Source organism: Phragmites australis, chromosome 7, assembly GCF_958298935.1.
Source record: "Phragmites australis chromosome 7, lpPhrAust1.1, whole genome shotgun sequence".
In the NCBI taxonomy this organism is placed as follows: domain Eukaryota; kingdom Viridiplantae; phylum Streptophyta; class Magnoliopsida; order Poales; family Poaceae; genus Phragmites; species Phragmites australis.
The window spans coordinates 35,071,938-35,084,019 of record NC_084927.1 but is presented as its reverse complement, the minus strand read 5'-3'; the positions used below and the strand labels follow the sequence as shown (position 1 = coordinate 35,084,019).

Genomic DNA, 12,082 nt, shown 5'->3' with positions numbered 1-12,082 from the left:
TTTAGCTAAATTCATCTAACTAAACAAGAAATTAAATCACCATATTCATACTAGCAAACAAGAAATCAAATTATCCTATTCAACAAAACATGTATAGTTAAAGCCTATCAAACCTTGTCCTGTGACCAAACGTACCATTCATGGATGCCAAAAGCTCAGTACTGGAGATGTGAATTCATGGATGCCCAGTACCTGACAATCAAATGCATACTGGCTGCTAGTTTTACTGTGATTTATTTCTAGGATAGGAACAAGATGGAGCGTAATCGCTGAACGCGGGAATCGCGCAAGCCCAAGTTCCCGCGAAAACGCCAATCAGCTCGCAAATCTGCACATTAGCGGTTACACATGCCACCAACCGTTGCATCTACCTGCTCCTGCTCACTGAGGTGACAGCCCCACATGTCAGTGACCTCCAACGACCCGTCAACCAAGCGTCCACGGTCACGTCGACGATTCCCGCAGCCGAAAGCATATCAACCTATCCCAACCGTCCATTCTCCACAGCAATGGTCCAGATAAATCCACCCGCCACGAAAAATCCCCTTCCCCTCCTCCCCTCCCCTGCTCTCTCTCTCTCTCTCTTTCTCTCGGGGCTCGGATCCAAATCGCGAGCCCACCATTCGAGCACGCGAAACCCTCGCTGGCGATGGCCTCCGCCCTCCTCGCCGACCGGAGCGGGGCCCACCAGCACCACAACAATTGGGGGGAGACCCGCACCCCGCTCGCGACCATACCCCCCAACCCTAACCTCAACCACCGCCTCCCACGCGCCGACGGGTGGAAGCCGACGTCGGTGACCTCGCCGCCGGCCAGCTACGTGACCTTCCGGACAGGTTCCATGGGCCACCGCGAGGCTTGCGCGCTCCGGGACCGCCTCAGCGGCGAGCTCGGCCAGGTCCGCGCCCTCCTCTCCCGCATCGACACGTGGCAGCAGCAGAGCCAGCCGAAGCGCCATGGGTCGCCGCTCCGGGACCATCCCCCGCCTCCGGCGAAACTTCAGGGGGCGATGCGGAAGAGGTGCGGGCAGATCCTGACGAAGCTGCGGAAGGACAAGCGAAGCGTGTGGTTCAACGCCCCAGTGGAGGTCGACCGCCTCGGGCTCCACGACTACCACACCGTCATCAAGAGCCCCATGGATCTCGGCACGGTGAAGGAGAACCTCGCCGCCGGGAGGTACCCCTCTCTTGACGCCTTCGCCGCCGACGTCCGGCTCATCTTCTCCAACGCGCTGCGGTACAACCCGGCCGGGCACGAGGTCCACACCTTCGCAGGCGCCCTCCTCGCGTACTTCGAGAAGATGTACAAAGCGGCGGTCGCTTGGTTCGAGGAAGAGTGTAAGCGCCTTGAGCCGCCGAGGCCAGTACCAGTGGAATTGCCGCCACCGGCGGTTGAGGCAAAGGTGAAGCCGAGGACTGGGAACATGAAGATGCGGAAGCCGAAGGCGAGGGAGCCTAACAAGAGGGAGATGAGCCTGGAGGAGAAGGACATGCTGAGGCTGGGGCTAGAGAGCTTGCCCGAAGAGAAGATGCATAATGTGCTGCAGATTGTACGGAAGAGGAACAGCAATCCAGAGATGCTTGGGGATGAGATTGAGCTGGATATTGATGAGATGGATGTCGAGACACAGTGGGAGCTTGATCGATTCGTCACCAACTGCAACAAAGCGCTCAAGAAGAGCCAACGGGCTGCGATGACGAATGGTGGCATTGCTGATATAACGGATGCAGTTGTTGCTGAGGACAGTATTGTGCCAGTGAATGGCACTGTGCCTACATTGGTTGACAATGATGATGCGGTAATGGCAATAGGACCAGCAGGCGTTGTTCTTGGTTGCAGCTAGTGGATGTGCGAATTTGGTTCTCATGTTGGTTTGTTTGTTTTCTTGTTCACAGGAGAGTGAGAACCCTGTGAAGAGTACCACAATGGCCGAGCAGGTGGATGAATATATAGATATTGGAGATGAGATGCCAACAGCCACTTACCAATCAATGGAGATTGAGAAGGATGCTGAGGTTGCCAGTGGCTCTGGTGGTTCCGGCAGCGGCTCATCGTCCACCGGTATGATCAAGCCACCTATTTGTACTTTAAAAATTCCAACTTCTTCATGATCCGGAACTTTTACACTGTTTACTATTTGCCTTATACAGGTTCTGAGTCGGGGAGCTCAGGGGACAGTGCCTCGGGAGCTGGCAATGCTCATTCTTTGGTGTAGGGGAGGTTATTTTAACAGTAATATTTGAGTACTTGGATGATGTGAGTTCTTGTTGGCCTTGGGTGATTCGAGTAGAGCTAGAGGAAGCTGTAAGTATTTTGTAAGTTGTTTCTGAGACGTGTGTGCCTGCTTGGGGTTTAGTTGACTAGTTAGTTTTGATAACGGAATGGCTTTGTGGGTAATCTGGTAGCACAGACTTGGTATAGATAACGGAATGGTTTTGTGGGTAATCTGGTAGCAGAGCTGGACCATGTATATATAAGCAGGTGGTGGAAGTTACCGGGGCGTTTGTATTAGTTGATCTGGCCTTCTGATATGAAGGTGCTCTTGTCTCTGTGTTCTTCATAGTACAGCTGTTATGTTGCACCTTTTTTATGTCCTTGACGATGTTGTGGTATTATAAGTAGCAAGACATTATCTTGGTCCGGTGATGACTATTGGTGTGATGAGAGTTATATCAGCTTTTTTGAGATGCATACGTCAGATAAATGTTAGCGACCATCCAGATCTGTGTTCATTTTATCTATTTGTACCAGTGGTGTTGCTTGTTGTGTGAAAATTCTACCCTTCGATATCAACAGTTGCCCATGCTGTTTTGCTAACACCACAAGACCTTGAGTTTTTGAAACTACCACTTACAGAACTGCTTCACATCAGCAGAAAAATTACCTGAATTCAATGACAATCAAAGGTGCGACATGTTTGCCTTCAAAAGGCCCAGACAGAATAATGAAAATCAATCGGCAGTAACACAGTGCGTCGCAGGCTGCATACTCAAATTTATGCACAGACTAGCTGTCTGCTCGCTAGCCCATCTTGATTTATGACAGCGAGGTATGAGTTGGCTCAATCCCATCATATTGGTCTCGACTGTTTATCACATCAGAGGATGAGAGCTGGAGTGCAGTATTGTAGTTGCAGAACATTTTTGCATGATTCGAAATAAAAGCACATTGTATCTTCAGATATATCTTATATTCCCTTCTGTAGTCGAGAAAAAGAAAAATAATCAGCCTTTTGGGTTTTGAATTCGCGAGGTAAGATGAATAAAGGATACTGCTTTCAGTTTATATGACAGAAAAACAGTTACCTCGTTGGACATGATAGCACACAAATACTCTGAGCTTTCGGGAATCCCAACAAGTTTATAACAAAGCACGGCAACCGTAAATCAGCAACACGACCACGTGAGGACGAGGCTCAGAAGTGAAACAAAATCCGCGCAGAATCTGGCACGAGAAATTCAGTTTTTGATGCTTCTGAGTAAAAAGAACCACTCCTTTGGCCTCTTGTCCGGCAAACATAAGCCTTGCAACAGGTGATCCAGGAGAAACAGGGTTGTGTGTTGTGTGAACACCTTCTTGAACAGCTAATTGTATGATACTTGTATTGATCCGGAAGACAGACGATGTAGCAATAGAATGTACAGTAGCTTGAATGCCTGCAAAGAGATTGCTTACTTTAGCATTTTTCGATAAAGGAAGTTTTTATTGAACTCAGACAATTACATAAGGTGATATAATTATATTGAGAACACTCCCGATTTCTGCATAGTTAAGATGCACACAAAAAAAAAAACATAAAAAAGATTGACATAGGTGAAAACAGGAGATGCTAAGGCGCTCCAATCCTCCGACTAGGCCGTCACTCATAAATCTGGGTAAAACACTCCCTGACCACCTCCTTCAAATACTGACACGCCACTAACCGTATTCTAAGAATCTGGCTTCTGTAATGCTTACTTTACCATGACATGGAGGATATGTAAACCCTGAAGATAACATGATATGGTAGCAACATACCTTGGAAAGCAATACAATGTAATCTGACGTGCTAGTAGAAACGTGTGCTCAACGATTCACAACATATTCCTTGTCATCAATTCTGACCTTTAGCTTGCTTGTTGCTAGCTTTCTGCATTGCTCGGTTAGCTCATCGCTGCAACAGATAACATCCAGCTTTTCCAGCGTAGGTGGAGGCCCATTTGTGGCAAGCAATCGCATACTACGAAAGTGATTATCAACCAGTGTTGAGAGATCGCACGTTAGCAGTCTCACAGGAAGATCTGTGAGTTTGTAGCAATTCTCAATTTGGAGCTGTAAAAAACGGCAGCCGGATACCACCAAAGACCTGAGACCGCCGAGGGATTGCAAGCCCTCTAGCGCGGTGAGTGATCCACAATCATTAATCCACAATAATTAATCTCAAATTAAGGCTGAGAATTGGAGAGTACCTTGTTGTAGTTGCAGAGCATTTTGCATGGTTAGCATGAAAATTTTGAATACGCTTATTTACACCAAATTTTGTTTATGAAAAGCACAATGTATCTTCAGATATATCTCGGAGTCCCTTCTGTAGTCAACGAAATAAGCGATAATCATCCCTTTGAACGAGATAGAGTCTTTTCAGTCTTGTGACAGCAAAACAGTTACCTCGTTGAACATGATAGCACACAAATTTTCTCAACGCCACTGCAGCACTGGTATGTACAGAAGCTTGAACGCCTGCAAGGAGACTGCGTGCTTTAACCTCACTGAGGATATGCAAAGCCCGAAGATAATATGATCAACGGTAGAAGCATACCTGCTGCTCAGGTAGAAACGTGTGCTGAACAAGCCACCCAGTAATCAGTTCACGTACCGCCCTGTAATAAGTAACCAATTTTGACCTTTAGCTTGCTTGTTGCTAGCTTTCTGCATTGCTCAGATAGCTCATCGCTGCACCAGCTAACATCCAACTCTTCCAGCGTAGGTGGGAGGCCCATTTGTGGCAGTCTTGAGATACTCCTACAATTGGAGATCTTCAACCTCTTGAGGGAGGGAAGGCTGTGGAGACCCACAGGAAGATCTGCTAGACCCCGGCAACTCCAAAAATCGAGCTCCTGGAGGGACGTGAGGAGACGAAGCGCACTCTCCTGCTCATCTGTTAGTTTCGTAACTTGGCTGAGCAAAGCGTTGAATTGTAGGCGTTGGAGGGAAGTGAGGTGCTTGCAGAATGACTTGGTAAGGAAAGAGGGGCCATCGATCTGAAGCCTTTCCAGTTGAGGGTACAGCTCATAGCCCTGTATTGACAGATGCTCAAAACATTGAGGTAAACCAGGGCAGACGGATAATTTCAAATACCTGAGACCGCCGAGGGATTGCAAGCCATCTAGCGCGGTGAGCGAATTACACCTATTAATATCCAATTCCTCTAGTGCTGTGCAGGAATCCAGCTGTAGACATTTCAAACTTTGGTTGCCCAATATTTGTAATTTTTTTAGGCGGGATTGTAAGCCCTCTAGCGCGGTGAGCGAATGACAACCCTCAATATTCAATTCTTTCAGTGCTCTGCAGGAATCCAAGCCCTCTAGTGCGGTGAGAGATCTACAATCAACAATTTTAAATTCCTCCAGTGCTGTGCAGGAATCCAGCTGTAGACATTTCAAACTTTGGTTGTCCCATATTTGTAGTTTTTTTAGGCGGGATTGCAAGCCCTCTGGCGCGGTGAGCGAATGCCAACCCTCAATATTCAATTCCTTAAGTGCTGTGCAGGAATCCAAGCCCTCTAGTGCGGTGAGAGATCTACAACCAACAATTTTAAATTCCTCCAGTGCTGTGCAGGAATCCAGCTGTAGACATTTCAAACTTTGGTTGCCTAATATTTGTAATTTTTTTAGGCGGGATTGCAAGCCCTCTAGCGCGGTGAGCGAATGACAACCCTTAATATTCAATTCCTTCAGTGCTGTGCAGGAATCCAAGCCCTCTAGTACGGTGAGAGATCTACAACCAACAATTTTAAATTCCTCCAGTGCTGTGCAGGAATCCAGCTGTAGACATTTCAAACTTTGGCTGCCCCATATTTGTAGTTTTTTTAGGCGGGATTGCAAGCCCTCTAGCGCGGTGAGCGAATGACAACCCTCAATATTCAATTCCTTCAGTGCTGTGCAGGAATCCAAGCCCTCTAGTACGGTGAGAGATCTACAACCAACAATTTTAAATTCCTCCAGTGCTGTGCAGGAATCCAGCTGTAGACATTTCAAACTTTGGCTGCCCCATATTTGTAGTTTTTTTAGGCGAGATTGCAAGCCCTCTAGCGCGGTGAGCGAATGACAACCCTCAATATTCAATTCCTTCAGTGCTGTGCAGGAATCCAAGCCCTCTAGTGCGGTGAGAGATCTACAACCAACAATTTTAAATTCCTCCAGTGCTGTGCAGGAATCCAGCTGTAGACATTTCAAACTTTGGTTGCTCAATATTTGTAATTTTTTTAGGCGGGATTGCAAGCCCTCTAGCGCGGTGAGCGAATGACAACCCTCAATATTCAATTCCTTCAGTGCTGTGCAGGAATCCAAGCCCTCTAGTGCGGTGAGAGATCTACAACCAACAATTTTAAATTCCTCCAGTACTGTGCAGGAATCCAGCTGTAGACATTTCAAACTTTGGCTGTCCCATATTTGTAGTTTTTTTAGGCGGGATTGCAAGCCCTCTAGCGCGGTGAGCGAATAACAACCCTCAATATTCAATTCCTTCAGTGCTGTGCAGGAATCCAAGCCCTCTAGTGCGGTGAGAGATCTACAACCAACAATTTTAAATTCCTCCAGTGCTGTGCAGAAATCCAGCTGTAGACATTTCAAACTTTGGTTGCCCAATATTTGTAATTTTTTTAGGCGGGATTGCAAGCCCTCTAGCGCGGTGAGCGAATGACAACCCTCAATATTCAATTCCTTCAGTGCTGTGCAGGAATCCAAGCCCTCTAGTGCGGTGAGAGATGCACAACTAACAATATTCAATTTCTCCAGTGTTGTGCAGGAATCCAAGCCCTCAAGCGCGGTGAGCGATCTACAACAAACAATACTCAATTTCTCAAGATGTGATAAACCACTCTCTTTCCCTTCTATCAATAGCCCTGATACATTCAGATTCTTTAAATGCAACTCCTCTAATCGTGGTACATGTTTTAGTATCACAGTTAGCCACTTCCCGGTTATTCCACATGAATCAATCCTGAGATGCTTGAGAGATGGGAGGGCGATGAAATTTGCGTCTGCCATGTATTCATGGGTATGCTCTGGCAGAACAACTGAAGAGAAAAGTTTTGTGCAGCAGACTATTTCCAAACTCTTTAAGCTGACGAGTTGCCTGAAACCTTCGAGTGAAATAGACGATAGATTTTCACACCCTGCTATTTGCAAGCGAGTCAGGTCCCTCAGATTATGGAATGACACAATTTTGTCGTCCAGGTTTGTCAGCCCATCGGAATCCTCATCACATGGAAAACATGGATCGGAATCGGAATCGTCTTTAATTATCAATTCTCCATTGGATGATCCCTCCATCGTTGGAAGTGTCGAAACTCTCGCGATGGACAATTTACAACCGCTACTTGAAGGTGGTAGAGGATTTGATATCGTTAAACGAGGACAATCACGGATGGTAAGCTTCGTAAGATGGGACAACCATGACTTCTTCTCGATTTTGAGTTTCTCGCAGCTCTCGAAGAGAGGAAAGACCTTCAGTTCACTGCATCTCTTAATCTTCAGTATCCTTAAACTAGAGTTCAAGTCCCTCACGGAATTGCAGGAACATCTCTCCAACTGTGGCATTTCAATCAGCACCAGCTCCTCCAGTGAAGGAATCGATAGTTCTGTTACTTTCTGCATTTTCCTTAACTTCAATTTTGTAAGAAACGATAGCCTTCCCAGAGAGGGAAGTATTTGCCATTCTCCACAATCCTCGAGATGAAGCGTCTGCAAACAGTAAACTGAAGTACCAAGCCAAACTGGGGAGGTAGCACTGCTGTACCCAGAAATCTGTAGATGCTTTAGGTTGCGATGTGGTTCAAGACCCTCAAGAACCTCTTTCGCTGTGTCAACAAATTGTCCAGAACTTCGACTATCATATCCATCCTGTGACAAAGTATCGTTCCAAGACAAGTGAAGCTTTTGCAAGTGTTGTTTATCTCTCAGTTTTGGCCCATAAGCCTCGGCACTACTGACATTTTCGAGTTGAAACACACCAAGTTGTACAAGCTTGTTCATGGATTGAAGTTGTGTTATCTCAGAGCAGCTAGAATTTTGATCCGTGAAATTCGGCACATCTTGATGATTGCTCATTTCACCAACACTAGTAATAGAAGAGCGTGCTCCCTTTGTCACAAGAAGATACCTCATGCTGACAAGATCAATCATACCATGAACTATAGTTGGGTGTCCAGCATCTAATACTTCAAGATGGTAAAACTTGCTCATAGGTATCGACAAATCTTCACCAATCCATTTGTTCTCAAGTTTCAGGTAGCGAAGATGGGTACGACATTCCAAATTGTGCAGGAAAGAAACAAAATCAACAGAAGTTGCAGAGATTTGCAGCAAACGTAAATTTTCTGCTTGTTTGAACATATTCTGGAAGTATCTGAAAAAAGACGGGTCATAATTGCCAATTAATATCAAGGACCTCAGCTTTCTCACAGATTCAACCTGCAGCGGATTTTCTTCCATTTTTTCATGAGAAAAAGCAGAATCAGTAACTATTGATAGATGGCGCACAGTTGGTAAGATTTCTTCACAGTCCCAGCCATCTATAGTCCCAAATTCAGCTCTTGAAACCTTCCAAGCTAAATCATGCATAAGACCATGCATGACAAAGCATTCCTGAGAATGCCGCTTACATTTGACTTGCTCAAACAAGCTCGAGTCCATCAAATCAGCCAAATAGTTATTCCCTGTGTCCTCTAAACTTTTACTGGTATGGCTACTATCCACAAATCCTTGTGAAATCCAAATTCGGACTAACTCCACTCCACCAAAGTGATGATCCTTGGGGAACAGACAACAATACCTGAAGCAATGTTGTAAGTGGTCAGGTAGGTAATCATAGCTAAGCTTCAAAGCAGGCATGATGCCTCCATTGAGTTTTAGGGATTTCCAGTTTTCATTCTTTAGAATGTTACTCCAATGGTCAATGATAAGATGCTCTCTTAATAGCATCCCTGCAGTTTCTGCTGCTAATGGGTTACCCTGTAACTTCTTTGCTATTTGCCAACCGATGATGTTTAGACTTGGATGTCCTTCGTATTTGTCATCACCAAATGCACATGCTCTAAATAATAACCAGAAATTATAATCCTGTAAACCATCTAACTTAATCGGTTCAACTGTGCCTATTCTTTTTGCAATAGATATTTGTCTAGTGGTCACAATAATGACATTGCCCTTCGCATTGTCAGACTTCAATGGAGCCAACAGTTTGCTCCATGTGTGCTCATCCATGTTGCCCCAGACATCATCCAAAATAAGTAGAAACCTATTTGATGTGACATGACTCTGCAAGATCTCCTGAAGTTTGGCCAAGCTGCTTATTCCTTCATGCTTTTCTTCAGAAACAAAGTCTAACATCTCCCTTGCGAGTCTCACTTCATCTACACTGTTAGACACCCAAACCCATATCCTGTGGTCAAACTGGCTTTTCACAGTTGGGTCATTGTATATGTGTTGAGCAAGAGCTGTCTTCCCGATTCCTCCAATGCCTACAATAGGCAAAACAAGTACACTGTCAGATTTGTCTTCTGTCATCAGCTTCATGATGGAGTCCTTCTCAGCAAGTCTCCCATACATTTTGCGTTGAACAAGACTTGATGTTCTTCGGCGCGGATCTGCAGCTGTGTTCTTACAGACATTCGTACTTGCAACGGAGTCTGATCCATATAGCTTCTGAACCTCACTGATAGCCTCTTTTAACTGATTGGTCGTTTGTTCGATTCTATTGCAGAATTCGGCCTTGTTCCAGGGGTTTTTGTTAGCTGCCGTGTTGTGTGCTGACGCCTCATCAATTCTCTTTCTTTTTCTGCTGTCTGAATCATGAATCGAAACAGTGGCCCCATTTTGTGCACCATCACCGGCACTACAGGAGGAAAATGAAGGGTTTGACGGTTGTTCACTTGCTGCACGTTTTCTCTTGCAACTGTCACTCTTGGAATGATTGCGCAAAACTGATGTCCCGTTACGAGGGTCGCATCCAAGCTTTGCGTCGCAGTGGATACACTGCGCTGTCTTTGGCTTTCCGTCAGCGTCTTCTGTAACAACAATAAAGTCTTTCCATGCCTTGGACCGTTTTTTGCGGTCGCTCCTACTCGATGTACCAGCGTTGTCCCTCGATCCATCTCCAACCGTGCCTTCGGGCTCGATAGCGCGAGCAAGCGTAACTGCAGCAAAGAACATGGGAAACTAAGGCCGTGGTGCGTGGCGTGTTTATTACCACAAGGATCTATCTATCTATACACACACACACACACTACCTCTTTCGACCTGCTGCTGCTGAAGTCCGTCCGTGCTTTCGGGCTCAGTAGCACAAGCAGTCGGATCTGCACCAAGAAAAGGGAAATTAATACCGTGGTGCGAGGCGCGTGCGTTTTTTGTATCACAAGGCAAGGATCGATGTATATATACCTCCTTCGACCTGGTGTTTGAGCCTGTAGTAGTCGAGCTCGTCGACCACGTCGTCAGCATCATACATCAGCTCCTTGAGACGGCAGAGACATCGGGCCAGCAGCTTGTTCCCGGTCGCCCTCCCCTTCCCAGCAGCAACCACCGTCTCGACCCTCAGGATCTCATACCTGAGCTTCTCGGTGTCGTCGGCGAGCCCAACTTGGCGAAGCCACGCCTCCAGCTTGCCAGCAAGGAGGCTCGCCAGGATGGTTTGCGCCAGCCATAGGATCGCGGCCTCCACGTAGGTGTCCTCTACCGCCTCCATCAGATCCGGAGGAAGCAGTGTTCTTCAGCGGTGGTCGCTGGAGGAAGCAGATGGCGAAGATGGGTAGGAAGCCAATAATGGAACGTGGAGCCCGCGAGCAGCAATGCCAAGTATACATGTTGCTGCACGGGTATGTCCACGACTGAGAGGGCCGCGTCGTCGTGGCGTCGAAGAGAGAAGGGGGGTCGACTGGAAGGGGAGGGGAAGGGAGTGGGGTTTACCAGCCAAAGCGAATTATGTCCATTGGCCCAGCCCATTCAAATGACGAGTTAAGCTAAGTTGGGCCTAGTCGACCTGGAACTGAGCCGGTCGACCTGCGATCAGACGTTCGGATGGTATCGAAGTGCATGCAATACAATTGTACAACCGCCCGATCAGGACTATTCTAAGTACTAGCAAAAGTGCACGTGGATTGTAAAAAAATATAAATATTAGGTGCGATAATATCAATTATAAATTTAAAATTAAAAAATATGATACGTCAGAGATGATACCATAGTTTGATTTTAGATAAGATAAAAAATAAATAGACCGATGCATTATTTCCCTATAGCACATCTATTGTTCTAACTAGCAAGTGACATAAGCAAATAGCACGGGTAGACTCATTAAAGTATTTTTTAGCAAATATTTTATAAGTATAAAATAAGAAAATGACGATCTAACTTTAAATTTCTGTTTCTTTCGTATATACCTGCCTTTACCTTCCTGCTGTTGTGACTGCAATCTGCATAGCCTAGCCTGCTCCTGTAACCTACCATGCTGATTCATAGTTTTGTTGGTGTCACTTGTCGCTGTCATAAGTCATCGTTTTCCTAACGAATTAGATCAATCATAGTCGCATAGGTTTGTTCTGTTGGTGGTATAAATACCTGAGCCATGCCATATTGCCCACCTGCCACGGCGATCACGAGTTGTGCGGCTCAAGCCCAACTCTTGCATTCTACCTGCTTATCTATGATGCTATCTGTGTTTTCTCTGGCTGATTTCTGTAATTATCGTGCTTCAGACGGTTGGTGTGATTATCCTACACTGATGTATTCTTTCGTTACAGCACGTCTATTATTCTAAATCTCTTTTGCTCTGCTCCGGCACTGATTTGCTTCAGACAACACTCTGACTTTGGCGTGTGCTTAAG

At 46.1% G+C, this 12,082-nt stretch overlaps 2 protein-coding genes across 6 annotated transcripts; one reads left to right on the top strand and one right to left on the bottom strand.

The window, feature by feature from the left end:
- The first annotated feature begins 512 nt into the window (after positions 1 to 512).
- Positions 513 to 2,540, top strand: LOC133925015 (transcription factor GTE2-like). Its single transcript, XM_062370817.1, has 3 exons — positions 513 to 1,798; positions 1,896 to 2,061; positions 2,151 to 2,540. The coding sequence occupies exons 1-3, from the start codon at positions 650 to 652 to the stop codon at positions 2,213 to 2,215; spliced, it is 1,380 nt and encodes a 459-aa protein (XP_062226801.1). The 5' UTR covers positions 513 to 649; the 3' UTR covers positions 2,216 to 2,540.
- Positions 2,541 to 2,829: 289 nt separating this feature from the next.
- Positions 2,830 to 11,018, bottom strand: LOC133925006 (uncharacterized). 5 transcript variants are annotated; one of them, XM_062370791.1, is made up of 8 exons: positions 10,641 to 11,018; positions 10,490 to 10,555; positions 4,799 to 10,396; positions 4,648 to 4,719; positions 4,449 to 4,567; positions 4,018 to 4,373; positions 3,306 to 3,656; positions 2,830 to 3,199 (listed from the first exon to the last, which is right to left on the bottom strand). In XM_062370791.1, exons 1-3 carry the CDS (start codon positions 10,942 to 10,944, stop codon positions 4,848 to 4,850), a joined length of 5,919 nt encoding a protein of 1,972 aa, XP_062226775.1. In that variant the 5' UTR covers positions 10,945 to 11,018; the 3' UTR covers positions 2,830 to 3,199; positions 3,306 to 3,656; positions 4,018 to 4,373; positions 4,449 to 4,567; positions 4,648 to 4,719; positions 4,799 to 4,847. The 5 variants fall into 5 exon arrangements, with proteins under 5 accessions (XP_062226775.1, XP_062226774.1, XP_062226776.1 ...); XM_062370790.1 differs by having other exon boundaries at positions 4,018 to 4,345; XM_062370792.1 differs by having other exon boundaries at positions 4,018 to 4,311.
- Between the last annotated feature and the right edge of the window lie 1,064 nt (positions 11,019 to 12,082).